General features: G+C 46.7%; 1 protein-coding gene across 1 annotated transcript in view; it reads left to right on the top strand.

The window, feature by feature from the left end:
- Positions 1–26757, top strand: part of tecpr2 (tectonin beta-propeller repeat containing 2) — a 125142-nt gene that overhangs the window by 64917 nt on the left and 33468 nt on the right. Inside the window, exons 15-17 of the mRNA XM_086003015.1 lie at positions 641–730; positions 12071–12304; positions 24748–24896. Coding sequence (XP_085859141.1) covers positions 641–730; positions 12071–12304; positions 24748–24896 — 473 coding nt within the window. The remainder of the gene's footprint in view (positions 1–640; positions 731–12070; positions 12305–24747; positions 24897–26757) is intronic.

Consider the following 26757-nt stretch of genomic DNA (forward strand, 5'->3'; position numbering starts at 1 on the left):
AAATTTGTAATGAAACTATTTTTGTACAATACATGCCCTACATTGAAGTGTAAACACTTCCTTTTTTAATTTAAAAAAAGCTGCATTCCAGCAAAATATGTTGGAGAAAGTAATTTTTATATTATCTGGAATATTCAACTAGACTGCAATTGGTGCTGGGTTTGGTTGACCGGGGATACCAGTGTAAATATTTGAATAAATACGTGACCATTAAAATGAAATGGGTACTTACCAGCTGTTTGGAAATCTGTGAGCATCAGAAAATTAATTCACCTTATTGCATATATAAATGCGTTTGTGTTTTGAATGTTACAGCTGTTTCTAATTAAAATGTACTGTGTAGATAATGTGATTGACCGTACATTGGACTAAAATGTTTGACCTTTGAATGTATTAATGCTGAAGGAGAGGGTATTGAAGTGGAAACACTGAAATCTAGCATTTTTTTTCCCAGGCTGATAATGTATAGCAACCAAAGAATATGTGTTCTTATAGTTCAATACTTGCGAACTGTTGCTAAGCAGAATTATAATGTAATCCTGCTTGAGATCACATTTGTTAGTCACCAATGCAAACTAAATTTGATCTCCCTAGGTCAGCAAGGTATTAAAATAAATCTAATTTCCCTTCCTTTTTATAGCTACATATTGGAAGGCAGTTGTACCTCGAGGAACTGTATCAGCTATAAAATGGGCGTTTGTCATGGCTTCCATGGCCCCGACTAAAAAAGGTTAGTAGCTTCCACAAGCACTTCAATAAGCTGCCACAGCCAAACAGTTGATGCAGTTATATCCTTTTTATTGTAACTTTCACACAGGCTAAACCAACTGCTTCTTTGTTATATGGGCTTAAGAACATAAGACAGCAGTAGATCTCCTGTTTCTGTTTTTTACTGCAGCCCTGCTCTGTGGACCCAGAATCCCCTCTGTGGCCTATGCAGATACTGGTATGTTCCCCAAGGGGGTTCCTGGGAGAAGAAAAAGATAAAAAGGAAAAAAATAGAAAGCTGAAATAAAAACAGAAAATTCTTGAAGTACACAGATCTGTTAACCATGCTATCATTTTGGATGCAGATCTTTCATCAGAACTGGAAACTGGGAGATCAGCAACCCTCTTTAAAGGATGGAGCAGAGAGATTTGAAAGGGGAAGGAAACAATTGGGTTGATGCAGTGGGTTAGACACTGGGATCCGAGTTCATTTCCAGCCCAAAGTGATGAATGAAATTGTCTCCTCTGTTTGCTGGCTAAGGATCCTATATGAAATGAGTTTGAGTAGCCTCATTCCAGTTTCAAGTAGGCATGGCCCATCTATAAAACTGAATTTGGTACTATTTGGCGATGTCACTCAAACAGGCCTAAGGATGGTTGCTGTGAGAAATAGAAAAAATGCCACACTGGTGCAAATATGGGGTGCGCTTGTTAGTTGGGACTAGGGCAGAGTAGAGGTTGGTCATTGCCCTCCAGAAGATTAGAGAGGCTAGATAGAAACCAGGTTGGGGACAATTGTGCATGATCTCTGCATCAAGCTGTGTTATATCTGATCTGGGAGTGCTTGGTGTTGACACTAACACCCTGATTAGCATAAAAATGTAAGAAAATGTTGGGAGGGGTGGAGCGAGGGTCAAGGAGAACAATAGTTAGTGGACTAACTCCTATTACAAGAAAGTAGTTGATGGATTTAATAGTTTACCAATAGATTTTTTTTTTAAAGCCACAAAAGGTTTAACAAAAACCTGGATGATAGACACAGATTATCTCAGCCGGGAAGTGAAGCAGCATTAGAAAGACAAAAAAAGTGAATACTGATCCAAAATGGTGCAAAATTAAGAGGACAGACACCCTAGGTGGGCTAGAAATTTGGCTCCTTTGTGCCTGCTGTTAGCACCTCTGGAGGGCGCTAATGGGGCGCAACGGGCTTATCAACCGGGTGGGAGGGGTAGAGGTTTGGAAGCGCGTCCCGAGAAATTCGGCGGGGCATTGCTGAGGCGTTACCTGATAGCGCCATGCCCCTGCTGGTAGCGCCATGGACCACTGCGCCGCCGGCGATGATGTTAGCGCCCAGCCCCTTACCACCCAGTGAGGCTGCCACAGGTGATCTCAGCACCAGCCTTGCGGGTCATGAACCAGGCCAACCTCCGCTCGCAGGGTGTTATTTAAAGGGGAGGTGTGGCCGCCATTTTTTTTCGGCCCTCCGTAGTAGATCGTGGCGTGGTCCTGGCCGCCATTGCGCTGCCCAGCACTGCGACTCGGCACCAGGCTGCTGCTATGGCACCATGCTGCCCTGGTGGCCTAGTATGGGCCATCCAAGGCCCTGCAGAGTGCGCAGAGGCCCTCCCCTTTAACTGAAGGGGGAGGGGTGTTGAACTGCAGGGGCGTTGAAACACGGCAGCCCTCCGCAGAGCGCTGCCGATCGCGCCCCGACATCGCCTCGGTTACCGCCCCACCAGGAAGTGGAGCGCCTGAGATTGCGCTCCACTTCCTGGCAGGGCGGTAAGCCGAATTTAGCGGCTGGGGCGGTAGTTCCGCGCCAGGCGCGAAATGTCCGGCCTTGACTCGGTTACCACCCCCAAACGGGGCGTAACCGAATTTCACCCCCTGAGGTCTGAAGTTTCAAAAGTTGAACTTCAAACCAGCCAAGGAGAAAGATGAGATACTTTTCCTGCAGTTTGTGCTGAGCTTGGTTGGAGCCATAATGGAGGGCAAAGGGAGAGAACACCCATACGTTGTAGGCCTATGGACACACCAGAAACTTTCTCATGCGCTACAGACACTTTCCCACACCCTACAAGCATATCGGGCAACATGCAGGATGTACAACATTTAATATAGGTGGAGAGTAAAGGCCATTTGGCCATGTTTTTTTTGTTTTGTTTTGCCACGTATCAGTCACAATTTTCCCTAACATGGATTCTACCTGATGCGCCCAATCTCTTGAGGAAAATAGCCAACCACAGTTAAAGCCTTTGGGAAACTAATGCTAGGTGAAGTTTCTTCACTGCCTGAAGTTCATCAAGCAGAACAGCAGGGCATTATTGAAGTTTTATTATCCACATAATTCTTTACTGACCATTTGCTTTCCTGTACAAGGCAGGTGCCATTATGTTCAAAGCCACTGATTTGCACTTTCATGGAAAAATAGATGGAATTGTAGAATGCAATCCCCAAAACACTGGTAAAAATTCTGGCATAACATAATAAAAATGGATTTTGACTTTTTTGAGAAATGGAAAATCATTGATCTGATCAGAGCCTTTAATATTTTTTACCTGCACTTATTTTGTTTATTTCAATCCCATTCTTAGTTATTTATTCAGTTATCTTTTAAAGGAGTTAATTTAACATGGTTATTAACTGATTTTGCTGTTCAACATACTTTTTTGGGGGGTGGAGGATTTCTTAAATTCCCTTGTTAATTGAAGGTTGCAAATTTTGCACTTGTGTCTGCAGTCACAGTCCAAGTTAAACAACTGTCCTGCATCTATGCTATCCTCATTATTTAAAGATCTGGGTCACATCTCCTCTTAGCTTAATGAAGCAAGTTCCATTTTGTGGACTTAATTCCATCCTTCATAACCTAAAGCTTTAATTACCAGAATCATCCTAGTAGCTCTTCTCTAGACCTTTTTCAGTTCATCAGCAACTTGCATTTTTTTAAAGCATCCCTCAGATAGACAAAAGTCTAAGCACTTTACAATGGAGAAGACACTGAGCAAAAGATGGGAAGGATTAAGGGAAGGTGAAAAGGGAATAGAACGCCACGTCTAAGATTTTTTATTTATTTATTTATTTATTTATTTATTTTTTAAAGAGACTTTCAAAGGAAGGGAAGTGGGAGCAAGGTAAAGTGGTTTTGGGAGAGTTCTAAAGAGCAAGAGGAATGGCTAAAAAATTGTCTTTCGATGGTTGAGTTGAAGAAACGTATACACAAGCTGTGACATGTGGCTGGAGAAGATTGTTGAGGTGAAGTGGATAGAAACCATACGATTTGGAAGCTAGGGTGGGGACCTTGGAGAGATTTGGAAATTAAGATATGTTATGATCTTTAAGCCAATATGCTGGGCTTAGGGATGCAGGGGCCTTGATGAGGAGAAGTGATAATGGATGGTTAGAACTTTGTCCAAGAGTGGCCTTTGGCTGCAGAGTTTTTAATTAATTGAAGTTTGTGAAGAGTGGAGGAAGGAGATTGGTGACCGCATTTGAGAAATCAATTCTTGAGGTGATGAAGGTATGGATTAAGATTTCAGCAACGGTGAGTGAGAAATAGGAACACAACAGGGCAGTGTTCTGGAGGTAGAAAAATACGGCCTTGGCAACTGATTGGTATTGGGGTAAGAAGAGCAGCTTTTGGCCAAGCAGAACAAAGAGGTGGTGGGTGTGCTGTCTGGTTTAGCTTGAGTAGTCAACTGGGAGGACTAATGGAGCTGGAGCGAGAGGCACAAGTATGGACCCAAGAAGATGGGTTCAGTTTTGTGACGCTGAGATGAAGGAAATTTTAGCTTTTGCAAGACCTAATGATGAACAGGCAGCTGAATAGTATGCCAACAACATTGGAGTCAGTGATGGTGGCAGAATGTTGTCCTTTTGAAAATCGTGTGCCCAAAATTGCACAGGATATTCTACATGTGGACTTTCCAATAAGTATGCATGGTTATAACAGTTGCTTCTGAATTACAATCAAATTCCCTTGTTGTAGCCTATCATTTAATTAGTCATGTTGCTATCAGCTTCACATTAACTGGGTACTTTCAGCAAATGTTCAATAAACACATCTAAATCCTTTTTCCTTTTCCACCTTTGCTAATAGGCAAGTGTGACCTTTGAGTGCAAAAATGCAATGTCTACCAGCTCACTGGATACCTTCCATGACTGGTGGGTACTACATGCCATTTCTGTATTATTTCCCTTGATTTTACTGTTTAAATTTAATCTTATTAATATCATTTTGGGTATGTCAAGCCCTCCCTGATTTTATAGTGCTCTCTTCCATTTACGAAGAGGCACCTGATGGATTGGATTTTTCTCAATCCCACAGTTGTCAACCCATTTCAAAATAAGAGCCATTCACTTTGTACATATTTTGTGTTTCATTTTTTAAAATTTAATTGTGCACTACTTTGAATTATAAACCATTTTGTGCTCTTTAGCCCATTGTAACTCTCTAAATTTTTGTCAGGCCTCTCTCTCAAATGCTGTAATATGCTGCACTGTGAAATGGTGATACAAGGGTTTCTACCTGAAATTTCCCCAAAAGTGAGCTCCTGATTTTAATTATGCAAATGACAAATGGAGTGCAGGTACTGCATCATGAGAAGAAAATAACAAAAGGACCAATAAATCTATTAAATAGTTCAATTTTTATTGGGCCCTTTCACTCAGTATTTGGAAGAAGGCTTCATTCTGCCTTCCAATAACAGCCCACTTGTCATTACTTGCTTCACAGCAAGAAACGGATCAGTAACGATCCCAACTCTCAATATTCTTCAGTTGGGCAGGTCATGAATAGTGAGTCAGAAACACGGAGCAGTAAGTCGGTCAAGAACCGCAGGACTGTAGTGGACCCCAATGGCCAAATTTTGAATACAACTGTATTTAGGTTAGGTGTTCTAGATTCTTTTGGATGCCATCAATAACTTGACCACAAAATGAGATGTTGTTGAGATACCGCGGCAAACGTGGGAGTCGAGACAGAGCTATTGAAAACACAGCTTCTTTATTCTGACCACATGGCAAACAGGAAACAGAAAAGCCCACGCATCCACTTAAATACTTCCCAGACAGGAAGTGCTCCCGGCAGCCTGTCCCTGCGGGAAACAAGTTGCTGGAGGAAAGGGCCCCCGGCTGGGGGCTTCTGCTTAGACTGTCTGTGCCGCCGTGAGCGGATTATGTCCAGTGGTGGCGTGTCGCCACAGAGCTCCCCCCAGAATCCGCTTAGGAGGAGTGGACGAGTCGTGACGGTGGTCTAATGGTTCTGCCGCAGCGGCTCTGAGTGGTCGCCGGTCTGGTTGGTTGGGTCGGGCGGTTCGCCGCCGGCTGTGCTGGCTTGCCGGGGGGACGGCCTCTGGCTGGAGGCTGGGCCACGGGGACCTGTTCCCCTGGTTCTGTGTGCTGGTTTGAGCCGGTCGATGGAGACTGTCTCGACCCTGTCGCCGAGTCGCAGCTTGAATACCTTGTCCCCGGTTTGTAGTACCTCGTACGGACCGTCGTACGGGGGTCGCAGGGGCCCGCGGTGCGCGTCGTGTCGCACGAAGACGAAGCGCGCCTGCTGTAAATTTGGCGGGACGTGAGGTGCGAGTTCGCCGTGTCGGTTGACCGGAAGTGGGGCGAACTGCTGAGCGGAAGAGAAAGAGTCGAGCCGCTGCTGTTCGGCCGACCAAGGCTTGGTAGGCTCCGGAAGGAATTCACCTGGGACGCGCAGCGGTTGTCCGTAGACTAACTCCGCTGCCGAGGACTGGAGGTCTTCCTTGACCGCGGTGCGTAGGCCGAGTAGCACCCACGGTAGGCGGTCAGTCCAGGTACTGTCCTGCAGGCCGGCGCGGAGTGAGGCCTTGAGTGACCTGTGGAAGCGTTCACAAAGTCCGTTGGCCTGCGGGTGGTACGCCGTGGTGCGGTGGAGCGTCACCCCGAGGTTGCGTGCTGTGGCCGTCCAGAGTTCGGAGGTGAACTGGGCGCCTCTGTCGGAGGTTATGTCGGCCGGTACGCCGAACCTCGCAACCCAGGTGTTAACGAACGCCCTGGCGATGTCGGCTGTGGTGGTGGAGGTCAGCGGCACTGCCTCAGGCCAGCGTGTGTAGCGGTCGACCATCGTGAGGAGATAAGTTTGGCCTTGCGATGGCGGCAGGGGACCGACGATGTCGACGTGTACGTGGTCGAAGCAGCGGCTGGGTACCTCGAAGTCTCCCAGGGGTGCTTTGGTGTGCAGCTGTACCTTAGCCCGTTGGCAGGCGAGGCAGGAGGTGGCCCAAGTCTGAACATCTCTGCTAAGGCCGCGCCAGACGAAGCGCTTGGAGAGGAGTTTGACGGATGCGCGGGAACCCGGGTGAGAGAGCCCATGGAGCGCGTCGAAGACGCGGCGGCGCCAGGTCTCGGGGACGACCGGCCTGGGTTGGCCGAGTGAGACGTCGCACGTGACTGCCGTGGCTTCGGGCCCGTGCGCGACCTTGGCTAGGCGTAGCCCTGGCAGGCTGGTAGCCGCCGAGAGGAGGTCTGGGTCCGTGAGCTGGGCCGCTGCTAGTTGTGCGTAGTCGACCGCGAGGTGATTCGCACAGACGGCGGGACGGGAAAGGCAGTCGGCGACCATGTTGTTTCTACCGGAGACGTGCTGAATGTCCGTAGTAAACTCGGAGACGGCCGCGAGCTGGCGTTGCTGCCTAGCGGACCAAGGTTCGGTGTGCTTGGCCATCGCGTATGTGAGTGGCTTGTGGTCCACATACGCGGTGAAGGGGCGGCCTTCCAGGAGGAACCTGAAATGGCGGACCGACAGGTGGAGTGCGAGAAGCTCGCGGTCGAAAGTGGAGTATTTGACCTCCGGGGGGCGCAGTTGGCGGCTGTAGAAGGCAAGTGGCTGCCACGCGCCATTGACCCACTGCTCGAACACGGCCCCGACCGCGTGGTCGGAGGCGTCGGGGGTGAGCGCGACCCGGGCATCGGCCCTCGGGTGCGCGAGCAGAGTGGCGTCGGCGAGCGCGTTTTTGGTGGCGTCGAAGGCGGCTGCCGTGTCAGTGGTCCAGGCTATGTCCATCTTGCTGGATTTCCCTCGGAGGGAGTCGTATAGGGGCTTCATAAGGGCTGCGGCTCTGGGGATGAACCTGTTGTAGAAATTCACCATCCCGAGGAACTCCTGGAGGCCCTTGATGGTTGTGGGGCGGGGGAATTGCTGGACGGCCTGCACCTTGTTGGGCAGGGGGACGGCCCCGGCAGGGGTGATGTGGTGACCGAGAAAATCGATCTCGGTTAGGCCGAATTGGCACTTCGCCGGGCTGAGGATGAGCCCGTGTTGGGCTAGGCGCCCGAACAGGATGCGAAGGTGTTCGAGGTGTTCCTGTTTGGAGGAGCTGGCCACGAGAATGTCGTCTAGATAGACGAATAGGAAGTTCAGGTCCCGGAGGACTGAGTCCATAAGGCGCTGGAAAGCCTGTGCTGCATTCTTGAGGCCGAAGGGCATCCTCAGGAACTCGAACAGGCCGAATGGGGTGATGACGGCCGTTTTGGGGATGTCCGCGGGGTGTACGGGGACTTGGTGGTAACCGCGCACCAGGTCGACTTTGGAAAAGACGGTTCGTCGGGCCGAGAAGTCCTGGATGTGTGGCACCGGGTACCGATCGGGGGTGGTGGCGTCGTTGAGGCGGCGGTAGTCCCCGCAAGGGCGCCAGCCTCCGCCGGGCTTGGGGGCGATGTGGAGGGGTGAGGCCCAAGGGCTGCTGGAGCGGCGGATGATGCCGAGTTGTTCCATGTTGGTAAACTCGGCCCGCGCGATTTCCAGCTTGGCCGGGTTGAGTCTGCGGGCGTGGGCAGAAACTGGGGGGCCGGTGGTGGGGATATAGTGTTCCACACCGTGCTTGGCGGCTTTGGCCGAAAAGGTCGGGTTAGTGAGGGCGGGAAACTCAGCTAGGAGTGCCGAGTAGTCGTCCGTGGCTCTGGCGAAGCAGTAGGTCGTCGGGCCGGCCGAACGGGCCGGGGTAAAGGCGCCGGGGATGGGGGCCATAGTGTTGATGTCGACGAGGCGGTGCCTCGGAATGTCGACAAGGAGGCCGTGGGCGCGTAGGAAGTCGGCGCCGATGAGTGGGCAGAGGACCTTGGCTGTCAGGAACTCCCAGCGGTAGCGGCGGCCTGCGAGGTCGAGCGTGACCATGCGGGTGCCATATGTGCGGATTTCAGAGCCGTTGGCTGCAGCCAGTGTGATACCCCGTGTGCCGCGTTGGATCTCGAAGGCGGAGGCGGGGGTGATGCTGTGCTGGGCCCCTGTGTCGCACAGAAATCGGCGGTTGGTTCTGTCGTCAGTGACGTACAGTAGGGGCTCCTTCTGCCCCGCGGCCATCGCGGGGGCCGGTGCGGGGGGGGGGTTTGAAGGAACACGGCGTGCAGCGTTGAGCCCTAGCGCCAAAACGGGTGTGGTAGTAGCAGTGACCCGGAGTGGTAGGGCGGTCGGGCCTAGCGGCCCGGGAAGACCGTGAGGTCGGGCGCGACGTCGCGAGCGGCCTGTGCAGAGAGCAGCCGGTCGGCCTTTTCGGCTATCTCATTCAGGTCCGTGGAGTCAGACTCCACAAGGAGCGGGCGGATGCTGGCGGGGAGCTGCCGAATGAAAAGCGTGCGAAAAAGGGCGCCGGGATTTTTGTCGTCTGAGAGGGACAGCATGTGGGAAAGCAGGTCTGATGGTGAAGCATCACCAAGGCCGGGGAGGTCCAGGAGTTGGCAGTGGCGCTGGTAAGAGGACGTTTGAAATTTTTTAAGTAGCGCAGCCTTCAGATGCTCGTACTTGCCCTCCGTTGGTGGATTCTGCAGCGCTGCCCAAACCTTGGGGACTGTAGCGTAGGTGAGCGAGGCGACGAGGTAGTCGTACTTCGTGGCATCGACTGTAATGCCTTTCAGCCGGAATCTGGACTCAGCTTGAACGAACCAGGCTTCGGCGAGGTTCTCCCAAAAGTCAGGTAATTTAACCGTGACTACGTTTGTATCCGCCATGCTAGCTTAGGATTCGTCCTGAGCGTCGGGGTCACCAGTGTTGAGATACCGCGGCAAACGTGGGAGTCGAGACAGAGCTATTGAAAACACAGCTTCTTTATTCTGACCACATGGCAAACAGGAAACAGAAAAGCCCGCGCATCCACTTAAATACTTCCCAGACAGGAAGTGCTCCCGGCAGCCTGTCCCTGCGGGAAACAAGTTGCTGGAGGAAAGGGCCCCCGGCTGGGGGCTTCTGCTTAGACTGTCTGTGCCGCCGTGAGCGGATTATGTCCAGTGGTGGCGTGTCGCCACAATGTCATAGTAAATTGTATAATGTGCCCTTCTCTATCGTTTATGAATAGCGTAAACACCAGGGGATGCAGAAACAGATCTCTGAAGAAGTCCACCAAATATTGCCTTCTCCAAATAGTCCTTTCCATTCAGCACCACTTACTGTTGCTCAGAACTGCCAAACCAGTTTTCAGACCAGCAAGATAATTTGCCATTAGTTCCATGAGCCACCAGTCTTCTGGCTAATCCAGGTAAATTCAATCTGTATAGCTCTCCTCTACAAATTTAGTAACTTCAAAACCTTCCAATGGATGAGTGAGATGGGATTTATTGCTTCTAAAACCCAATTTTAAAGCCCATCTTAAAATTGTTTACACTGGCCTAGAAATTCAGTTGTTTGCGCCAGCCGCTAGCGCCTTAGGAGGAGGAGATGTGGGGCGCTAGGCGGCTAGCGGCCGGGCGCAGCGCGATCTGCGCCTCTCCCCAACTTCAGTAAAGATTTAGTGGCGGTGCAAAGCCTTTGCGCGCGCTCAGCTGCGCGCACAGATCCTGACGTCATTTCATCGTGCAACGCCCTTTGTGCGCCCCAAACCGGAAATTCAGTGGCGCCGGCCTATTGTGCGCCTGGCGCCCCTAGCGACTGGTAGAGGGGAACGGTTCCCAGTCGCTGCGGGGCGAGGGGGGCACAAATTAAAGGGCACGCCTCCTGCAGTAGAAATGGCAGCCATTTTGCAGCACTCCTTCTTTGTGAGAGACGGATCTTTGCAGAGAGACAAAGGTAGAGAGCTTTCTGGTTTGGCTCAACACTCGCACAGGTACTTGTGGCTTCAGGCCACAGCTTTGCACTTGTCTTTAACTTCAGAGCCATAGCATTGATTGGAAACATATAATGGGGGCTGCAATGGGTGCAAACGTTGGCCTTCTCCATAGTCCTGGGCGTTGCACAGATCAAGCAGCAGTGGTCAGGCCTTGCTTCAGGGCTGCAGTGTGCAGGGCGTGGCAGACAAACAAATCCACCCTCCCCCTTTAAGAGCTCACCGGCGCCAGAGTGTCTGCCGTCAATCAGCAACTCGCCGAACCTGCGCTGCGTCCGCCCTCGGGTATCGCCCCGGGCCGCCGGCTTAGCGCCTAATGATAGTCGTGCATCGCCTGTTTTAGCGCAGCAACAACCTCTTGGGGCGATGCCACTGAATATCGGCGAAGGTGGCGCGAAGTTGCGCCGGGCGCAAACTTTAGCAGCCGCCCGGCTGTAGCGCCCCAAACGTGGCTATACTGAATTTCTAGGCCTATATCTCTTTAAAATTTCCCAAACAGCATCTATTGATTTCAACTGAGATTTATGAGCACTTGAGCCAATGTTTGCTGCTGCAGAAAGGAGAGCTGTCGCACCTACATACAACATTCTGTGTAAATCCAAATATGCCACATAGAATGACAAAGCTTCATGCACAGATTCTCTCGGCCGTGGAGCTCTCTTCCAGATGCCATTTGGAAGACTGCCGCTTGTGCGCACAAGTTCGAATTCTGAATTCAGTGCCCTGTTGAGCCAGGGCTGCTGGAGCATGCATTAGGCTGAAAAATCTGTTGTCTGCTAGTACCCCTGCATTAGTTCTTCAAAGCTTTGATGCCAATACCACTGGAGTAAATGGAGTTGAGCTACAGATCAGCCATGGTCTAATAGAATGGCAGAACAGGCTCAAGGGGCTGAATGGCCGATTCCTGTTTTTATGCTTTGAGAGCTCTTTCCTTGCAATTATCTCTGGCTCTACTCCAATTGTGCTGTAAAATGTGTGGGGTGGTGGGGGATTTTTAACCTGTAGTAAAACAGCTATCTTTTAGTATTCAAAATGATTAACTTCTAAGTAAACGCAAGCAGAACAATTAACTTAAAACTTATATTTTTTTTAAATGAATGATTGCATTACACAGATTAGTAAATGATAGCTGTTGAATAGACTGCTAGATCACGGCCTATTTATTCCTTTGCTATTTGCCCATCTGTTACAACTGCCCCTCTAAATTATGGAAATCTCCATGATGCCTTTTGTCTGCACCGGAGCTCATTGGGTGATGCAGTAATAATGAAAGTGATCTTCATGTAACATGATTTCTTCTGTAGGAAGTTTTCTGTGGCTGGGACAAAGCAACAAGGATCTATTCTGCATCAGTGATCAAAATCCTGAGTTTCGGCCCTCCACGGTACAATTACCTCCTGATGTAGAGATGGTACAGATTTCTGCCAGCCACGACACAGTTTGGGGTCTGGACTTGAAAGGCAAAATTCATATAAGGACGTTGTCCGAAAACTGCCCAAGTGGTATGCACTGGACCAAACTGGATCTTACACAGTTAGGTAAGGTTATTTTTTTTGTCACACAGTTTTGTTACAGCAAGCCTTTTAGCTTACTTGCTAAGGGGTTGTACTACATAAGGGGACCTCTTGCATTTACCTTATGTCCAAATATGTCTCTTATTTTCTCCCCCACCTACACCTTCACTACACTGGTAGGATGTCTCCATCTTCCACATTCATAGCCTTCTAGTCTTTCTGAAAATGTAAAATGGCATCAAACCCAAGACCTACTTGCACAATGGCATATTCTAATATAGCACATCACCCAGTACCACCTCGGTTTCTTTTTGGAAAACTGATGTGAAGTTTCATAGAATGTCTCTAACTTGTATTTAATTAGTACTATTCAATGTGAGCAATGGCAGAAAAAGCCTTTGCTTGGCATTAATGACCAATCCACAACTTTAATTCTGTTATTTTGTTTACAAGATTAATGTAGCAGCAACAACAACAATTTGTATTTATATAGCACCTTTAACGTAGTAAAACGTCCCAAGGTGCTTCACGGGAGTGTTATCAAACAAAATTGAACACCAAGCCACATAAGATATTGGGACAGCTTGGTCAAAGAGGTCGGTTTTAAGGAGAATCTTAAAGGAGGAGGGAGAGCTATAGAGCCGGAGAGGTTTTCAGAGCTTGGGGTCTAGGCAGCGGAAGGCACGGCCGCCGATGGAGCGATTAAAATTGGGGATGCGCAAAAGGCCAGAAATGGAGGATCGCATAGATCTTCGGAGGGTTGTAGGGCTGGAGGAGATTACAAAGTTAGGATAAAGATATCAAATTAGTTATCCGAAAACATTGCAGTTAGAGTATTCTCAATATAATATGGGGTAGAATAGTGACGATTTCTTCTCTCGTTGGTGGTCTGCCATGTCAGCTGTCAAAGTAGATGAGACCTGGTTGGCTGATTGAACCAGTTCAACCATCAAAGAATAGTAGATATTATGAGATAGCATTGTTCTTTGTTCTGGTTGACAATTTTGAAGTGTCAGTAATGCAATCATGAAATACTTGGAAATTACTAATTGTTTTGTTCAAACTGAATATTCACAATCATTCCTCTAATGTTACTGTGGCTATTTGTTTTCTCAACTTTTCAGGAACTTTTCAGTAAATTGTGCAATTTGTGCTGATTTTTTAAATATACCTACTATGACCTCTTAAGAGTTAATTAACAAGTGCTTTATTCTGATTTATACTTCAAACAGGCTCAAACCCAAGTTTTCATTTAATATATTTTATCATATTTCTTTGTAAGACACGGATTAATCAAGGATAGTCAGCACGGATTTGTTAAGGGAAGGTCGTGTCTGACAAACTTGATTGAATTTTTTGAGGAGGTAACGAGGGTAGATGAGGATAGCGCGTTTGATGTAGTGTATATGGACTTTAGCAAGGCTTTTGATAAGGTTCCACATGGCAGACTAGTCACGAAGTTAAAAGCCCATGGGATCCAGAGCAAAGTGTCAAGTTGGATTCAAAACTGGCTCGGAGGCAGGAAGCAGAGGGTAATGGCTGATGGGTGTTTTTGTGACTGGAAGGCTGTTTCCAGTGGGGTTCCGCAGGGCTCAGTACTAGGTCCCTTGCTTTTTGTGGTATATATCAATGATCTAGACCTGAATATAGGGGGTATGATTAAGAAGTTTGCAGATGATACTAAAATTGGCTGTATGGTTGATACTGAAGAAGGAAGCTGTAGACTGCAGGATGATATCAATAAATTGGTCAGGTGGGCAGAACAGTGGCAAATGGAATTCAATCCGGAGAAGTGTGAGGTAATGCATTTGGGGAGGGCTAATGAGGAAGGGGAATATACATTAAATGGTAGGACACTGAGTAGTGTAGAGGAACAAAGGGATCTTGGAGTGCATGTCCACAGATCCCTGAAGGTAGCAGGCCAGGTAAATAAGGTGGTTAAGAAGGCATACGGAATGCTTGCCTTTATTAGCCGTGGCATAGAATACAAGAGCAGGGGGGGTTATGCGTCAACTGTATAAAACACTAGTTAGGCCTCAGCTAGGATACTGCATGCAGTTCTGGTCACCACATTACAGGAAAGATGCGATTGCACTAGAGAGGATACAGAGGAGATTTACAAGGATGTTGCCGGGAGTAGAGAATCTTAGCTATGAGGAAAGACTGGATAGGCTGGGTTTGTTTTCCTTGGAACAGAGGAGGCTGAGGGGAGACCTTATTGAGGTGTATAAAATTATGAGGGGCCTAGATAAAGTGGATAGAAAGGACCTATTTCCCTTAGCAGAGGGGTCAAAAATCAGGGGGCACAGATTTAAAGTAATTGGTGGAAGGTTTAGAGGGGATTTAAGGGGAAATTTCTTCACCCAGAGGGTTGTCGGGGTCTGAAACTCACTGCCTGAAAGGGTGGTAGAGGCAGAAACCCTAACCATATTTCAAAAGTACTTGGATGTGCACTTGGGATGCTGTAACCTGCAGGGCCACGGACCAAGAGCTGGGAAGTGGGATTAGGCTGGATAGCTTTGTTGGCCAGCGTGGACACGATGGGCCGAAATGGCCTCCTTCCGTGCTGTAACTTTCTATGATTCTATGAATGGAATAACATCAGTATTGAGATTTTGTATCTTGTTACAGCTAATAATTTGTTGTGACTGGAGGTTTATTTATAAGCGGTTTATTGGGTTGATGGCGGACAGAAATGTGTCTTTGGTATAATTTTGTGTCGACTTAAAAACTGGCCCATATATGCAAGTAGTCAGGTAACATGCACACTAGGATTCCAGAAGATGTGTGTTTACTTTCTTAATCGTATTCTATAATTGTATCATCATGATATTGCAATTTTTATATTACAAGAATCTGTGCTATTACAGTTAATAGCCCTATCTAAAAAGGAATTTTCAAAATACAAGGAGTTTTCACCGCAGAAGTCCTGGCACCCTAATGGCCCAGAAATTCAGGTCGGAGGCTTCCCGCGGGTGCAAGCCTCCAACCTGCACTTACCTAGCGCGCCGGCCGTTGTGCTGTGGGCCCGTGTGGGATTCCGATCCGGGGCCAGCTCCAACTGCCGGCGCGCAATGCTTGCGTATCCCAGGGGCGCAGTTAGTTCGAAGCGTCCCCTGGGATCACGTGGGCCATGGAGAGCCAATGGTAGCAGGGAATCTGTATTCATAGATTTGACAGGAAGGCCTGTCAAATCTATGAATACAATTCAGCCCCAAAACATAACTAACACTTCAAATAAATACATTTAAAAAAAATCACATATTTAAAATAACTATAAATTACGTAAAATAACTTTTAAACAATAATTTAAATTTTTGAAAAAATTAATTAGTTTCTAACGGGGCTAAAAATAAACTTACCTTTCTTTAAAGTATTTAAAAATAATAAACCTGTGGGGGAAAAATGTTTTTATTTTAGTTAATTCACCACTTACTTTGTTAAAAGTAGGCCTTGCGACTGCTTTTTATAAGCGTAGCTCCTGGAGACTTGCCCTCCCGGAACAACCTGGAAAAAATTGGAAGTTTCAGGCGTACGCGCTGCCTCTCCGGCACATGCATTCGACCTGTGAACCCCTTCCTTTAAGGGAATGGAAATTCCGGTTTCCCGCGCATGCGCAGTGCATGCACGAAACCGGCACTTTCATTGGGCCTACGCATGAGTACCCAGCGCGTACTCACCTGTGGGGACCCGAAGTTCTGGCCCAATATCTGCAACTTGAGACTGCTTACAAAGGGTCAAAAGAAATACGCCCCGTTACAATTTCCTAGATTTTTCTGGATATTCGAAAAACTTGTCCAACTCCATGTGGTGTTGGATTGTTTTTACCTGGAGCAAACTTGAATAGGATAAATTAACCCCTTGTGGCCTTGCTAGATATTTCATACAGTTTTTGTACTATATATATTTGCCTATTATCTTTGCACAAGCAAATAAATTTGATTAGTTGCCATAGCCTATAAGAATCAGGTCAATATATTTGACAGTTTCTGGCTTCCATATTGAAAACTTGGTTTTTCAGAAGTTTAGATTCATTGGGCTATCCTTTGAGGTGATTTGTGAGTGGTTCCCTGTCATAACCCTGAAATAGTCTTGACAAACTGAACAAAGTCAATTCCATAGCTCAGGCATGGCCTCCTTCATCTATTTAAAGATGCAAAAAAAATACTTGCCTCAACCAGTCAAGTGAAGACTTGCCATGGCACTTTGCCATGACCCTTCTGGCTACACAGTACACAGAATTCATAAATTAATCCATCATCTCGAACATATATTCCGTGTATCAATAAAAATAGCAACCATGAAACTAATGTAGGTTATATGGGCCTGTAGACAATTTTAACTGTAGGTGGAAGAGCTTGTGGACATTCTTCTATTAAAAGAGCTTACTGAATGTTAGGACATACCTCCGATAGAAAATGAAAACAACAGTGCAGAGTCGGCGTTATCTGACCGTGTTGTGGATCATGGTGACGTTGTTTAAAATCAAAACATTTTAACAGCTGTATCATGTGATTGCTCTAGTGATACCCAAAGCATATGACATGCTGCATTTTGATAACTGCTAATGTAGTAACCTTGTATGAAAAAATATAACTGCCAGATTGTCTCTAATATCCATCAAGTTTTTTTTTCACATTCTAAATGATTTAAAGTTGGATTATTGAATCTTTCATAAGCTATTGTGAAACCTTTTCCATAATTTTTCTTACAGTAATCTGATTAGTCCTGGTCCTGGGTTAGTCCAAGCACTTGGAAATGAGTCAATTCTAAAAGAGTCCTAACATTTCTGTACATAAATTTGGAAAAGGGAAATGCAACACTACACTTTTAAACTGAGCAAGAATTCACTTGCAGTAAAATCAATGAATGCACTGAGAGGGAGGGAAAGAATGTGTGTGTGTGCATGTGTATTATGTGTGTCTATATGCACATTTGCTGCTGTTTTTAGCTGGAGCCTGGTTCAGTTGATAGCATTATAACTTGTCAGAAAATTGTGAGTTGAAGCCCCCCAAGCACAATAATCTGTGCTGACACTTCAGTGCAGTGCTGCACCGCCAGAGGTACTACCTTTTGGTTGAGAAGTTATACCAAAGTCTTGTCTGCTTACTCTGGTAGTTAGGTGGCTGTAAAATATCTCATAGCACTACTGAGAAGGGTGGGGAATTCTGGCCAACCTTCCTCCCTCAGCCAACACCATTGAAACCGATTTACCTGATAATTTATCTAATTTCTATTGATGGGATCTTGCTGTGCCCAGAATAATTGCTGCATTCACCTACGGTGTTTGCACTTCAAAAGCAATTAATTGGTTGTGAAGCACTTTGTGATATCCTGAGGACATCATATAAATTCAAGTTTAAAAAAATATATATATAATATACATGTTTACCTTCAAACAAGTCTGATTTGAAACCACTGTGTTCAAACGACATCAGCTATTACCAGTGTAACCATGAAGTACTTCTAATAGCCACCAGTTAAATGATTTGCTTTCCATGTCAGTAAAAATACATTGTGTTTAAACGTCTCTGGTATGTAACGTACAATTATTTTTACTATCCAATTCACTCCACACGCTTATATAGTTGAAAAAACATATTCCAGAGGCAGATGGAAGGGCTTTGTCATTGCTGACGCACAATGCTGATGATGGAATGTTAACCTTGAAATATTTAGCTGTATGCAGCTTTGGAGACACTGTGCCTCCAGCTAAGCCATCTGGAATATTGTACAGTGTAATGATGTCTACCCTAGGACTTGTAGCATGAAGCTTCTATCTGCATAGTTATTTTTTTTGGTCATTTAAGCTATTCTGTTAGAATAACGAGGCTTATATGGTATGTTGCCTGCCCGGTGCCAGGGTCAAGGATGTCACTGAACGGCTGCAGGGCATTCTGAAGGGGGAGGGCAAACAGTCAAAGGTTGTGGTTCACACTGGTACCAACGACATGGGCAGAAAGAGGGATGAGGTCCTGCAACAAGAATTTAGGGAGCTAGGTAGCAGATTAAAAAGCAGGACCTCAAATGTTGTAATCTCTGGATTACTCCCGGTGCCACGTGCTTGTGAGTATATAGGAATAGGAGGATAGAGCAGATGAATGCGTGGCTAAAGAGTTGGTGCAAGAGGGAGGGCTTTAGTTTCCTGGATCACTAGGTCTGCTTCTGGGGAAGGTGGGACCTGTACAAGTCGGACGGGTTGCACCTGAACCAGAACGAGACCAACATCCTTGCAGGGAGGTTTGCTGGTACTGTTGGTGGGGGTGGGAGGGTGGTTAAACTAACTCGGCAGGGCGATGGGATACAGAGTGGAGCTATAGTAGGGGGTGATGCACGGCCAAATATAGAGGAAAAAACAAGTCAGCCTGGAAGGCAGAGCAAATGTGTAACAGCACAAGGGAGTATGGCAAGGCTGGATGGCATTTATTTTAATGCAAGGAGTCTTGCGAGTAAGGCAGATGAATTGAAGGTGTTGATGAACACATGGGAGTATGATATTGTTGCTATCACAGAGACATGGTTGAGGGAGGGGCAGGACTGGCAGCTCAATATTCCAGGGTATAGAATCTTCAGGCGAGACAGAGGGGGTTGTAAAAGAGGAGGGGGTGTCGCAATATTAATCAAGGAGTCAATTACTGCTGTAAGGAGGGATGATATCTTAGCAGGTTCCTCTAATGAGGTCATATGGGTAGAACTTAAAAACAAAAAGGGGGCAAGCACTTTGCTGGGAGTGTACTATAGGCCCCCAAACAGTCAGGGGGAGATAGAGGAACAGATATGTAAGCAAATCTCCGAGAAGTGTAGAAATAATAGGGTAATAATAGTAGGGGATTTCAACTTCCCCAATATTAACTGGGATAGTCAGAGTGTGAAAGGCTTAGACGGTGCGGAGTTCTTAAAGTGCATCCAGGAGAGCTTTTTGAGCCAGCATGTAGAAAGTCCTACAAGAGAGGGGGCGGTACTGGACCTAATTCTAGGGAATGTAGCCGGGCAAGTGGTAGATGTGTCAGTAGGAGAGCATTTTGGTGACAGTGACCATAATTCGGTGAGATTTAAGGTAGTCATGGAAAAGGATAAAGATGGACTGGAAATAAAGGGGGAAGGCCGATTTTAATATGATAAGGCAGGATCTGACCAAAATGGACTGGGATCAGCTACTTGTAGGAAAATCCACATCAGAGCAGTGGGAGTCTTTCAGAAAGGAAATAGAGAGAGTACAACGCCAACCTGTTCCTGTAAAGATCAAGGGTGGGACCAACAAGCCCAGGGAACCCTGGATGTCAAGGGATATGCAAGAATGGATTAGGAAAAAAAGGGAGGATTTTGGCAGATACAAAGGACTAAAAACAGTGGAAGCCCTAGAGGAGTATAGAAAGTGCAGGGGGGTACTTAAAAAAGAAATTAGGAGAGCAAGGAGGGGACATGAAAAAACACTGGCGGGCAAAATAAAGGAAAATCCCAAGGTGTTTTATAAGTATATTAAGGGCAAGAGGATAACCAGGGAAAGAGTAGGGCCTATTAGTGACCAAAGTGGCAATCTCTGTGTAGAGCCAGAAGATGTAGGTGAGGTTTTAAATGAATATTTTGCATCTGTGTTCACTATGGAGAAGGACGATGTAGGCATAGAAATCAGACAGGAGGAATGTGATATACTTGAACAAATTAGTATTGAGAGGGAGGCGGTACTAGCGGTTTTAGCGGGCTTAAAAGTGGATAAATCCCCAGGCCCAGGCTGCTGTTTGAGGCAAGGGAGGAGATTGCAGGGGCTCTGATATAAAATTTTCAGAACCTCTCTGGCCACAGGGGAGGTGCCAAGAGGACTGGAGAACAGCTAACGTAGTACCATTATTCAAGAAGGGTAGTAGGGATAAGCCAGGGAATTACAGGCCAGTGAGCCTAACATCAGTGGTAGGGAAATTATTGGAAAAAATTCTGAGGGACAGAATTAATCTCCACTTGGAGAGGCAAGGATTAATCAAGGATAGTCAGCATGGCTTTGTCAGGGGGGAGATCATGTCTAACCAATTTGATTGAATTTTTCGAGGGGATGACTAGGTGTGTGGATGAGGGTAGTGCAGTTGATGTAGTCTACATGGACTTCAGTAAGACTTTTGACAAAAGTCCCGCATGGGAGACTGGTCAAGAAGGTAAGAGCCCATGGGATCCAGGGCAATTTGGCACATTGGATCCAAAATTGGCTTAGTGGCAGGAGGCAGAGGGTGATGGCTGAAGGTTGTTTTTGTGACTGGAAGCCTGTGTCCAGTGGTGTACCGCAGGGATCAGTGCTGGGTCCTTTGCTGTTTGTAGTGTACATTAATGATTTAGATATGAATGTAGGAGGTATGATCAGTAAGTTCGCAGATGACACGAAAATTGGTGGAGTGGTAAATAGTGAGGAGGGAAGCCTCAGGCTACAGAATGATATAGACGGGTTGGTTAGATGGGCAGAACAGTGGCAAATGGAATTTAACCCTAATGGTGATGCATTTTGGGAGGACTAACAAGGCAAGGGAATACACAATGAATGGATCAGAGGGACCTTGGTGTGCATGTACATAGATCCCTGAAGGCAGCAGGACAGGTAGATAAGGTGGTTAAAAAGGCATATGGGATGCTTGCCTTCATTAGCTGAGGCATAGAATATAAGAGCAGGGAGGTTATGATGGAGCTGTACAAAACGCTAGTTAGGCCACAGCTGGAATACTGTGTGCAGTTCTGGTTGCCACACTATAGGAAGGATGTGATTGCATTGGAGAGGGTGCAGAGGAGATTCACCAGGATGTTACCTGGGCTGGAGCGCTTCAACTATGAGGAGAGACTGGACAGGCTGGGGTTGTTTCCCTTAGAGCAGAGAAGGCTGAGGGGGGACCTGATTGAGGTGTACAAAATTATGAGGGGCATAGATAGGGTAGATAGAAAGGAACTTTTCCCCTTTAGTAGAGGGGTCAATAACCAGGGGCCATAGTTTCAAGGTAAGGGGCAGGAGGTTTAGAGGGGATTTGAGGAAAAACTTTTTCACCCAAAGGGTGGTTGGAATCTGGAACTCACTGCCTGAAAGGGTGGTAGAGGCAGGAACCCTCACAACATTCAAGAAACATTTAGATGAGCACTTGAAACACCAAAGCATACAAGGCTACGGACCAAGTGCTGGAAAATGGGATTAGAATAGACAGGGCTTGCTGGCCGGCACGGACATGATGGGCTGAAGGGCCTCTTTCTGTGCTGTATAACTCTATGGGGGGAAAATTCAGTTGGTTGGGCCACCCGTTAGCACCTTAAGAGGGCGCTAAGTGGGGCGCAAACCAACTAGCGCCCGGGCGCGGCACTGCCCACGCTTCCCGCCAAATTCAGCGGGAGGTTAGTGGTGGCGCTGACTGTTAGCGCTGCGCCGCTGGCGATGACGTCATCGGTGTGCGCAGCGCCCCGCTCACGCCCCGGCCGCGATCTTCGGGAGCGCCCCCTGATTTACTGCTGGACGCTATGTCCAACAGGGTCAGGGCGGCGTACCTGCGGCCGGGGAGGCGCAAATTAAAGGCGAGGTGCGGGGCGGCCATTTTTGTTGTTGGCCATCTGCCTGCGCTCCCGTCCCCGGCCTCCGGAACCCCCACCCCCGCGGAGTGCCGGTTGCGCTCCAAGAAGTGCCGGGCTCTTTTGGCTGCACTCCCGATCCCCGGGGGCCCAGCTGGGCCCCAGATCGCGCTGCACAAGGCCCCTCCCCTTTTAAGAAGGGGAGGAAGGCCTGCAATACCGTAGCGCGACGTGCCACAGCGTGAGGCGCTGCGGCACGTAGCGCCACAATATTCACTTGCAGCGCCCCAAGAGGGAGGCGGGCCGCCTCCAGTAGCGCCCCGCTTCCCTTTGGGGCGCAACCGACCAATTTCCGGCACGGGGGCGCTAATTTTTCCGGGGCGCTACTATTAGCGCCCTGGCAAAGTTAGCGCCCCAAACGGGGCTATACTGAATTTCTCCCCCTATGACTCTATATTACTTAAAGGAATTGAAGTGGGTTCAATCAATTGGATCTAGTCAATAAACCAATGCAAGAGGCCAAGAGTGTATGAGCTCAACAGAACATTTTGGCCTTGTACACAATCTGAATAAAGTTTTGAATTAAACACTAATAGAAAAGCAAAATACTGCATATGCTGAAAATCTGAAATAAAAACAAAAAATGCTAGAAATACTCAGCAGGTATGTAACAGTTAACGATGACCTTTCATTCGAACTGGAAAAAGTTAGAGATGTAACCGGTTTTAAGCAAATACAGAGGCAGGGAAAGGGGGGAGGGGAGGAAAGAAAAGAGAATGTGATAGGTATGGAAGACAGGAGAGATTAAATGACAAAAGGGATGATGGTGAAAGGAGATGGTAACAGGACAAGTAAAGAACAAATGATGGGTCTAGAGGAGGTGTAAATGGGTGAAACAGCAATTTACGTGTTGTACTTTCAATTTAGTATACGGTGTTCGTTGCTCACGAGCAGTCTCATCTACATTGGGGAGACCAAACGCAGTTTGCGTGACCGCTTTACAGGACACCTCCATTCAGTCCGCAAACGTGACCCCGAGCTTCTGGTCCGTTCCATTCCCACTCTGTCCTTGGCCTCCTACACTGTTCCAATGAAGCTCAATGTAAGCTTGAGGAACAGCACCTCATCTTTCGATTAGGCACTTTACAGCCTTCTGGACTCAACATCAAGTTCAATAATTTCAGATCATAACCTCGGCCCCCGTTTTTTCGGGTGGCAGCTGTTGCTGCTGAATCTGATATTCCTATTTACACCTCCTCCTAGACCCATCATTCGTTTCTTTACTTGTCCCATTACCATCTCCTTTTGTCTTGCACCATCGTCCTTTTGTCATTTAATCTCTCCCGTCTTCCACCCCATCACCGACCTTCCCTTTTGTTCTTTCCTCACTCACTGCCTCTGTACTTGCTTAAAACCTGTTACATCTCTAACTTTTTCCAGTTCTGATGAAAGGTCATTGACCTGAAAAGCTAACTGTTTCTCTCACCACAGATGCTGCCGGACCTGCTGAGTGTTTCCAGCACTTTTTGTTTTTATTTGTGTTGAATTAAATCTGCTTAAACAGCTAAACTTTACTTCTGTACAGAAGTTGCCTTTTTGCAGTAATATGAAGCTAACCTATTTTTAATTTTTGGAATCCATGAAATGCCATTTCTGAGGAAAACTGGATGTTTCAAATGAAACTAAATCGAAGAGATTTTCATTTACACGGTTTGTTTCAGGAACACTTCATTTTGCTGTGAATAACTCCGTTCGTCTGCGAGGTGCAAATGTTAATTGTAGGGCTTAGCTATTCAAACTACAGTCAAACAATGGCTTGGGTAGTTCTGCTGATAATCACTGTCTTGGGTCAAATCCTTCAATTTTTTAGTATCCCTGTGCTGTATCTTTTAGCTTCTCAAACATAGCCTATGATAGGTGTTTTCACATTTTATTACTTATGTTCATGGTTTTCATCAATGTACACTACTAATCAAACTTTTAGTTTGTGGGGTCTTCAACTTGCAGGTAAAGCTCCAGGCATGGTAATGTATATAGAACAGAGTATTTAATAATAACAGTAAAGTGATGCCAACAGCTGCAATCATAAAAACATAGAAACATAGAAGATAGGAGTAGGCCATTCGGCCCCTCAAGCCTGCTCCGCCTTTCAATGAGATCATGGCTGATCACCCAAATTCAGTACCCTGTCCCTGCCTTCTCCCCATATCCCTTGATCCCTTTAGCCTTAAGAAATATATCTAACTCCTTCTTGAATATATTTAATGAATTGGCCTCAACTGTCTTCTGTGGTAGAGAATTCCACAGGTTCACCACTCTCTGGGTGAAGAAATTCCTCCTCATCTCTGTCCTAAATGGCTTACCCCTTATCTTTAGATTGTGACCCCTGGTTCTGGACTCCCCTGCCATCGGGAACATCCTTCCTGCATCTAGTCTGTCTAGTCCTGTTAGAATTTTATAAGTTTCAATGAGCTCCCCTCTCATTCTTCTGAACTCCAGCGAGTATAAGCCCAATCGACCCAATCTCTCCTCACACGTCATTCCTGCCATCCCAGGTATCAGTCTGGTGAATCTTTGCTGCACTCCCTCCATGGCAAGAACATCCTTCCTCAGATAAGGTGACCAAAACTGCCCACAATACTCAATAATCAATCTCTCTCCTCCTAACTCTCTCTCTCTCTCTCTCCCCTTCCCCTCTTCTGGGTCTTGAATATTCATCTTCCCCTTCTCCAAGGGTGGAAGGAGCCACAACTCCACCCTCCTTTTGTCCAGTCCCTCAGGATGATGACGGGAGTATCATTTGATACATTGGAATAATCAGCATTTACCATTACTTCTCACTATATTTCTAACCTGAAGCTTCATTGCAAAAGTTTTTTTTCTCTTCAGGGGTTGAATGGATGCCTTCTGTTGCTAAAAGTTTTTTTTTCTCTCTTCAGGAAGTATAAAACTAGCAAGCCTAGCATGTGGAGGTCAGCATGTGTGGGCTTGTGATGTTGATGGAATTATTTACTTCCGTGTGGGGACACAACCATTGAACTCCAGCATGATGCTGCCTGCTTGGATAACCATTGAGCCACCAGAGCAGGTAGGCGCCTGAGATGTGTATTTTTCTTTCTCTTGCTCATTGCGGTAAAGGATGTCTGTGACGGGAAATGGAATGTTTCTACACTTTGGGCATCCAGCATCAAGCACTCCCAGTTTAGGTGTAGCACACCAGAATGCAAAGTAAAGCTCACTGTCCACTGCTCCAACAGTGTACTTTAACCTAAAACGCCAAAGAATGCACCAGTGTGAATTTTTCCATTTCCCCAATTAGCTGTATTTATGGCTTCTGTATCAATCTGTGAATTTAGGGAAAATGTTGTACTGAATTGAATAGTTCTGTTTCGTTAGTGACTGGTAAGAGTTTATGTGCTCGGGTGAAGAGCTTGTATTGGCCTGGAGTTTGCTGTCAGCGGCGAAGGAACGGTGCTCGCCAATCACCTCGCTGATAACTGCCCGCAGGCTTCTCTGGTAGATTTCCTGTAATCCAGCATCTTTTCTAGCGTGGCGCCCTCTACAGGGGATCTATGGCGTCTGCGAACAGGTCAAGAAACAGCGAGCTTCACAAGGATGTTACCAGAACTGCGAGGATGCAACTATCATGAGAGATTGAGTAGGCTGGAGGTCTTTCTCTAGAAAAGAGAAGTCTAAGAAGAGACTTGATGGAGGTCTTTAAAATTATGAAGGGGCTTAATAGGGTTTGGAGAAACTCAAGTGGTGAGGATATGTAACTTACTACCACATGGAGTGGTTGAGGCAATTAGCATAGATGCATTTAAGAGGAACTACATGAAGAAGAAAGGGATAGAATATATTGTTAGGGTGAGGTGAAGCATGGTGAAAGGAGGCTTGTGTGGAGCAAAGAAACATAGAAGATAGGAGCAGGAGTAGGCCATTCGGCCCCTCGAGCCTGCTCCGCCATTCAATGAGATCATGGCTGATCATCCAAACTCTGTACCCTGTCCCTGCTTTCTCCCCATATCCCTTGATCCATTTAGCCTTAAAAAATATATCTAACTCCTCCTTGAATATATTTAATGAATTGTCCTCAACTGCCTTCTGTGGTAGAGAATTCCACAGGTTCACCACTCTCTGGGGGAAGAAATTCCTCCTCATCTCTGTCCTAAATGGCTTACCCCTTAGCATAGACCTGTTGGGCTGAATGGCCTGTTTCTGTGCTGTAAAATTCTATTCTATTTTAATCCAGTTCTTTAGCCTTGTTTCTTTGTCCCTCATGTTCTGAAATGCCTATGATTTTAATACCACTTGAGCAAGGAATACAATTATGTCTTTGATAACATTTTGAAGCTGCTGTGTCCCACTACTACTTTTTTCAATTTTCCATCCTTTGTCCTCTCTCTCCCCCACCACCCTCCGCACCCCCCACCCTCCAATTTTCTCTCTTTATGCCTCATGTCCAGAAGGCAATGACTCATCCAAGATATGGCTCCATGAGTGCAACTCTTCATGTGTGAACTTAGTGATTGTAGGCAGGCTGTTTGACTGTGGAAGGTGAACCTGATTCTTTCTGTGTCCAACATCAGTATGCACACATTCCAGCAGAGGCTGGAAAAATATCGACCAAAATAAAGTGATGAGCATGAAGCCTGACTGATTTCCCTTCATGTTTTTGTCCCACCTCCAAACCCAGGGCACGGAGGCTAATTGTAGTTTCCCTTCTGCTGCCCTGGTTGAGATCAATTAACTCTGCATAGAGTCGGGACTTTTCCTAGTTTGTCTGGTTCACTGCCACTCTGTTCGATTTACTCACTAAGGATACCCTGAAGCCTATTTTTAAAGTTTAATATTAAAATATGCCAGTTAATAAGTCATATTACAATTTGCTCCATATTTAGAGCTATATAGTCATACTGAAGGCCAAACGGTACTCCTGCTAGCTGAAC

Source organism: Somniosus microcephalus, chromosome 12, assembly GCF_052327205.1.
Source record: "Somniosus microcephalus isolate GS21.2 chromosome 12, FLI_Smic_1.0, whole genome shotgun sequence".
In the NCBI taxonomy this organism is placed as follows: domain Eukaryota; kingdom Metazoa; phylum Chordata; class Chondrichthyes; order Squaliformes; family Somniosidae; genus Somniosus; species Somniosus microcephalus.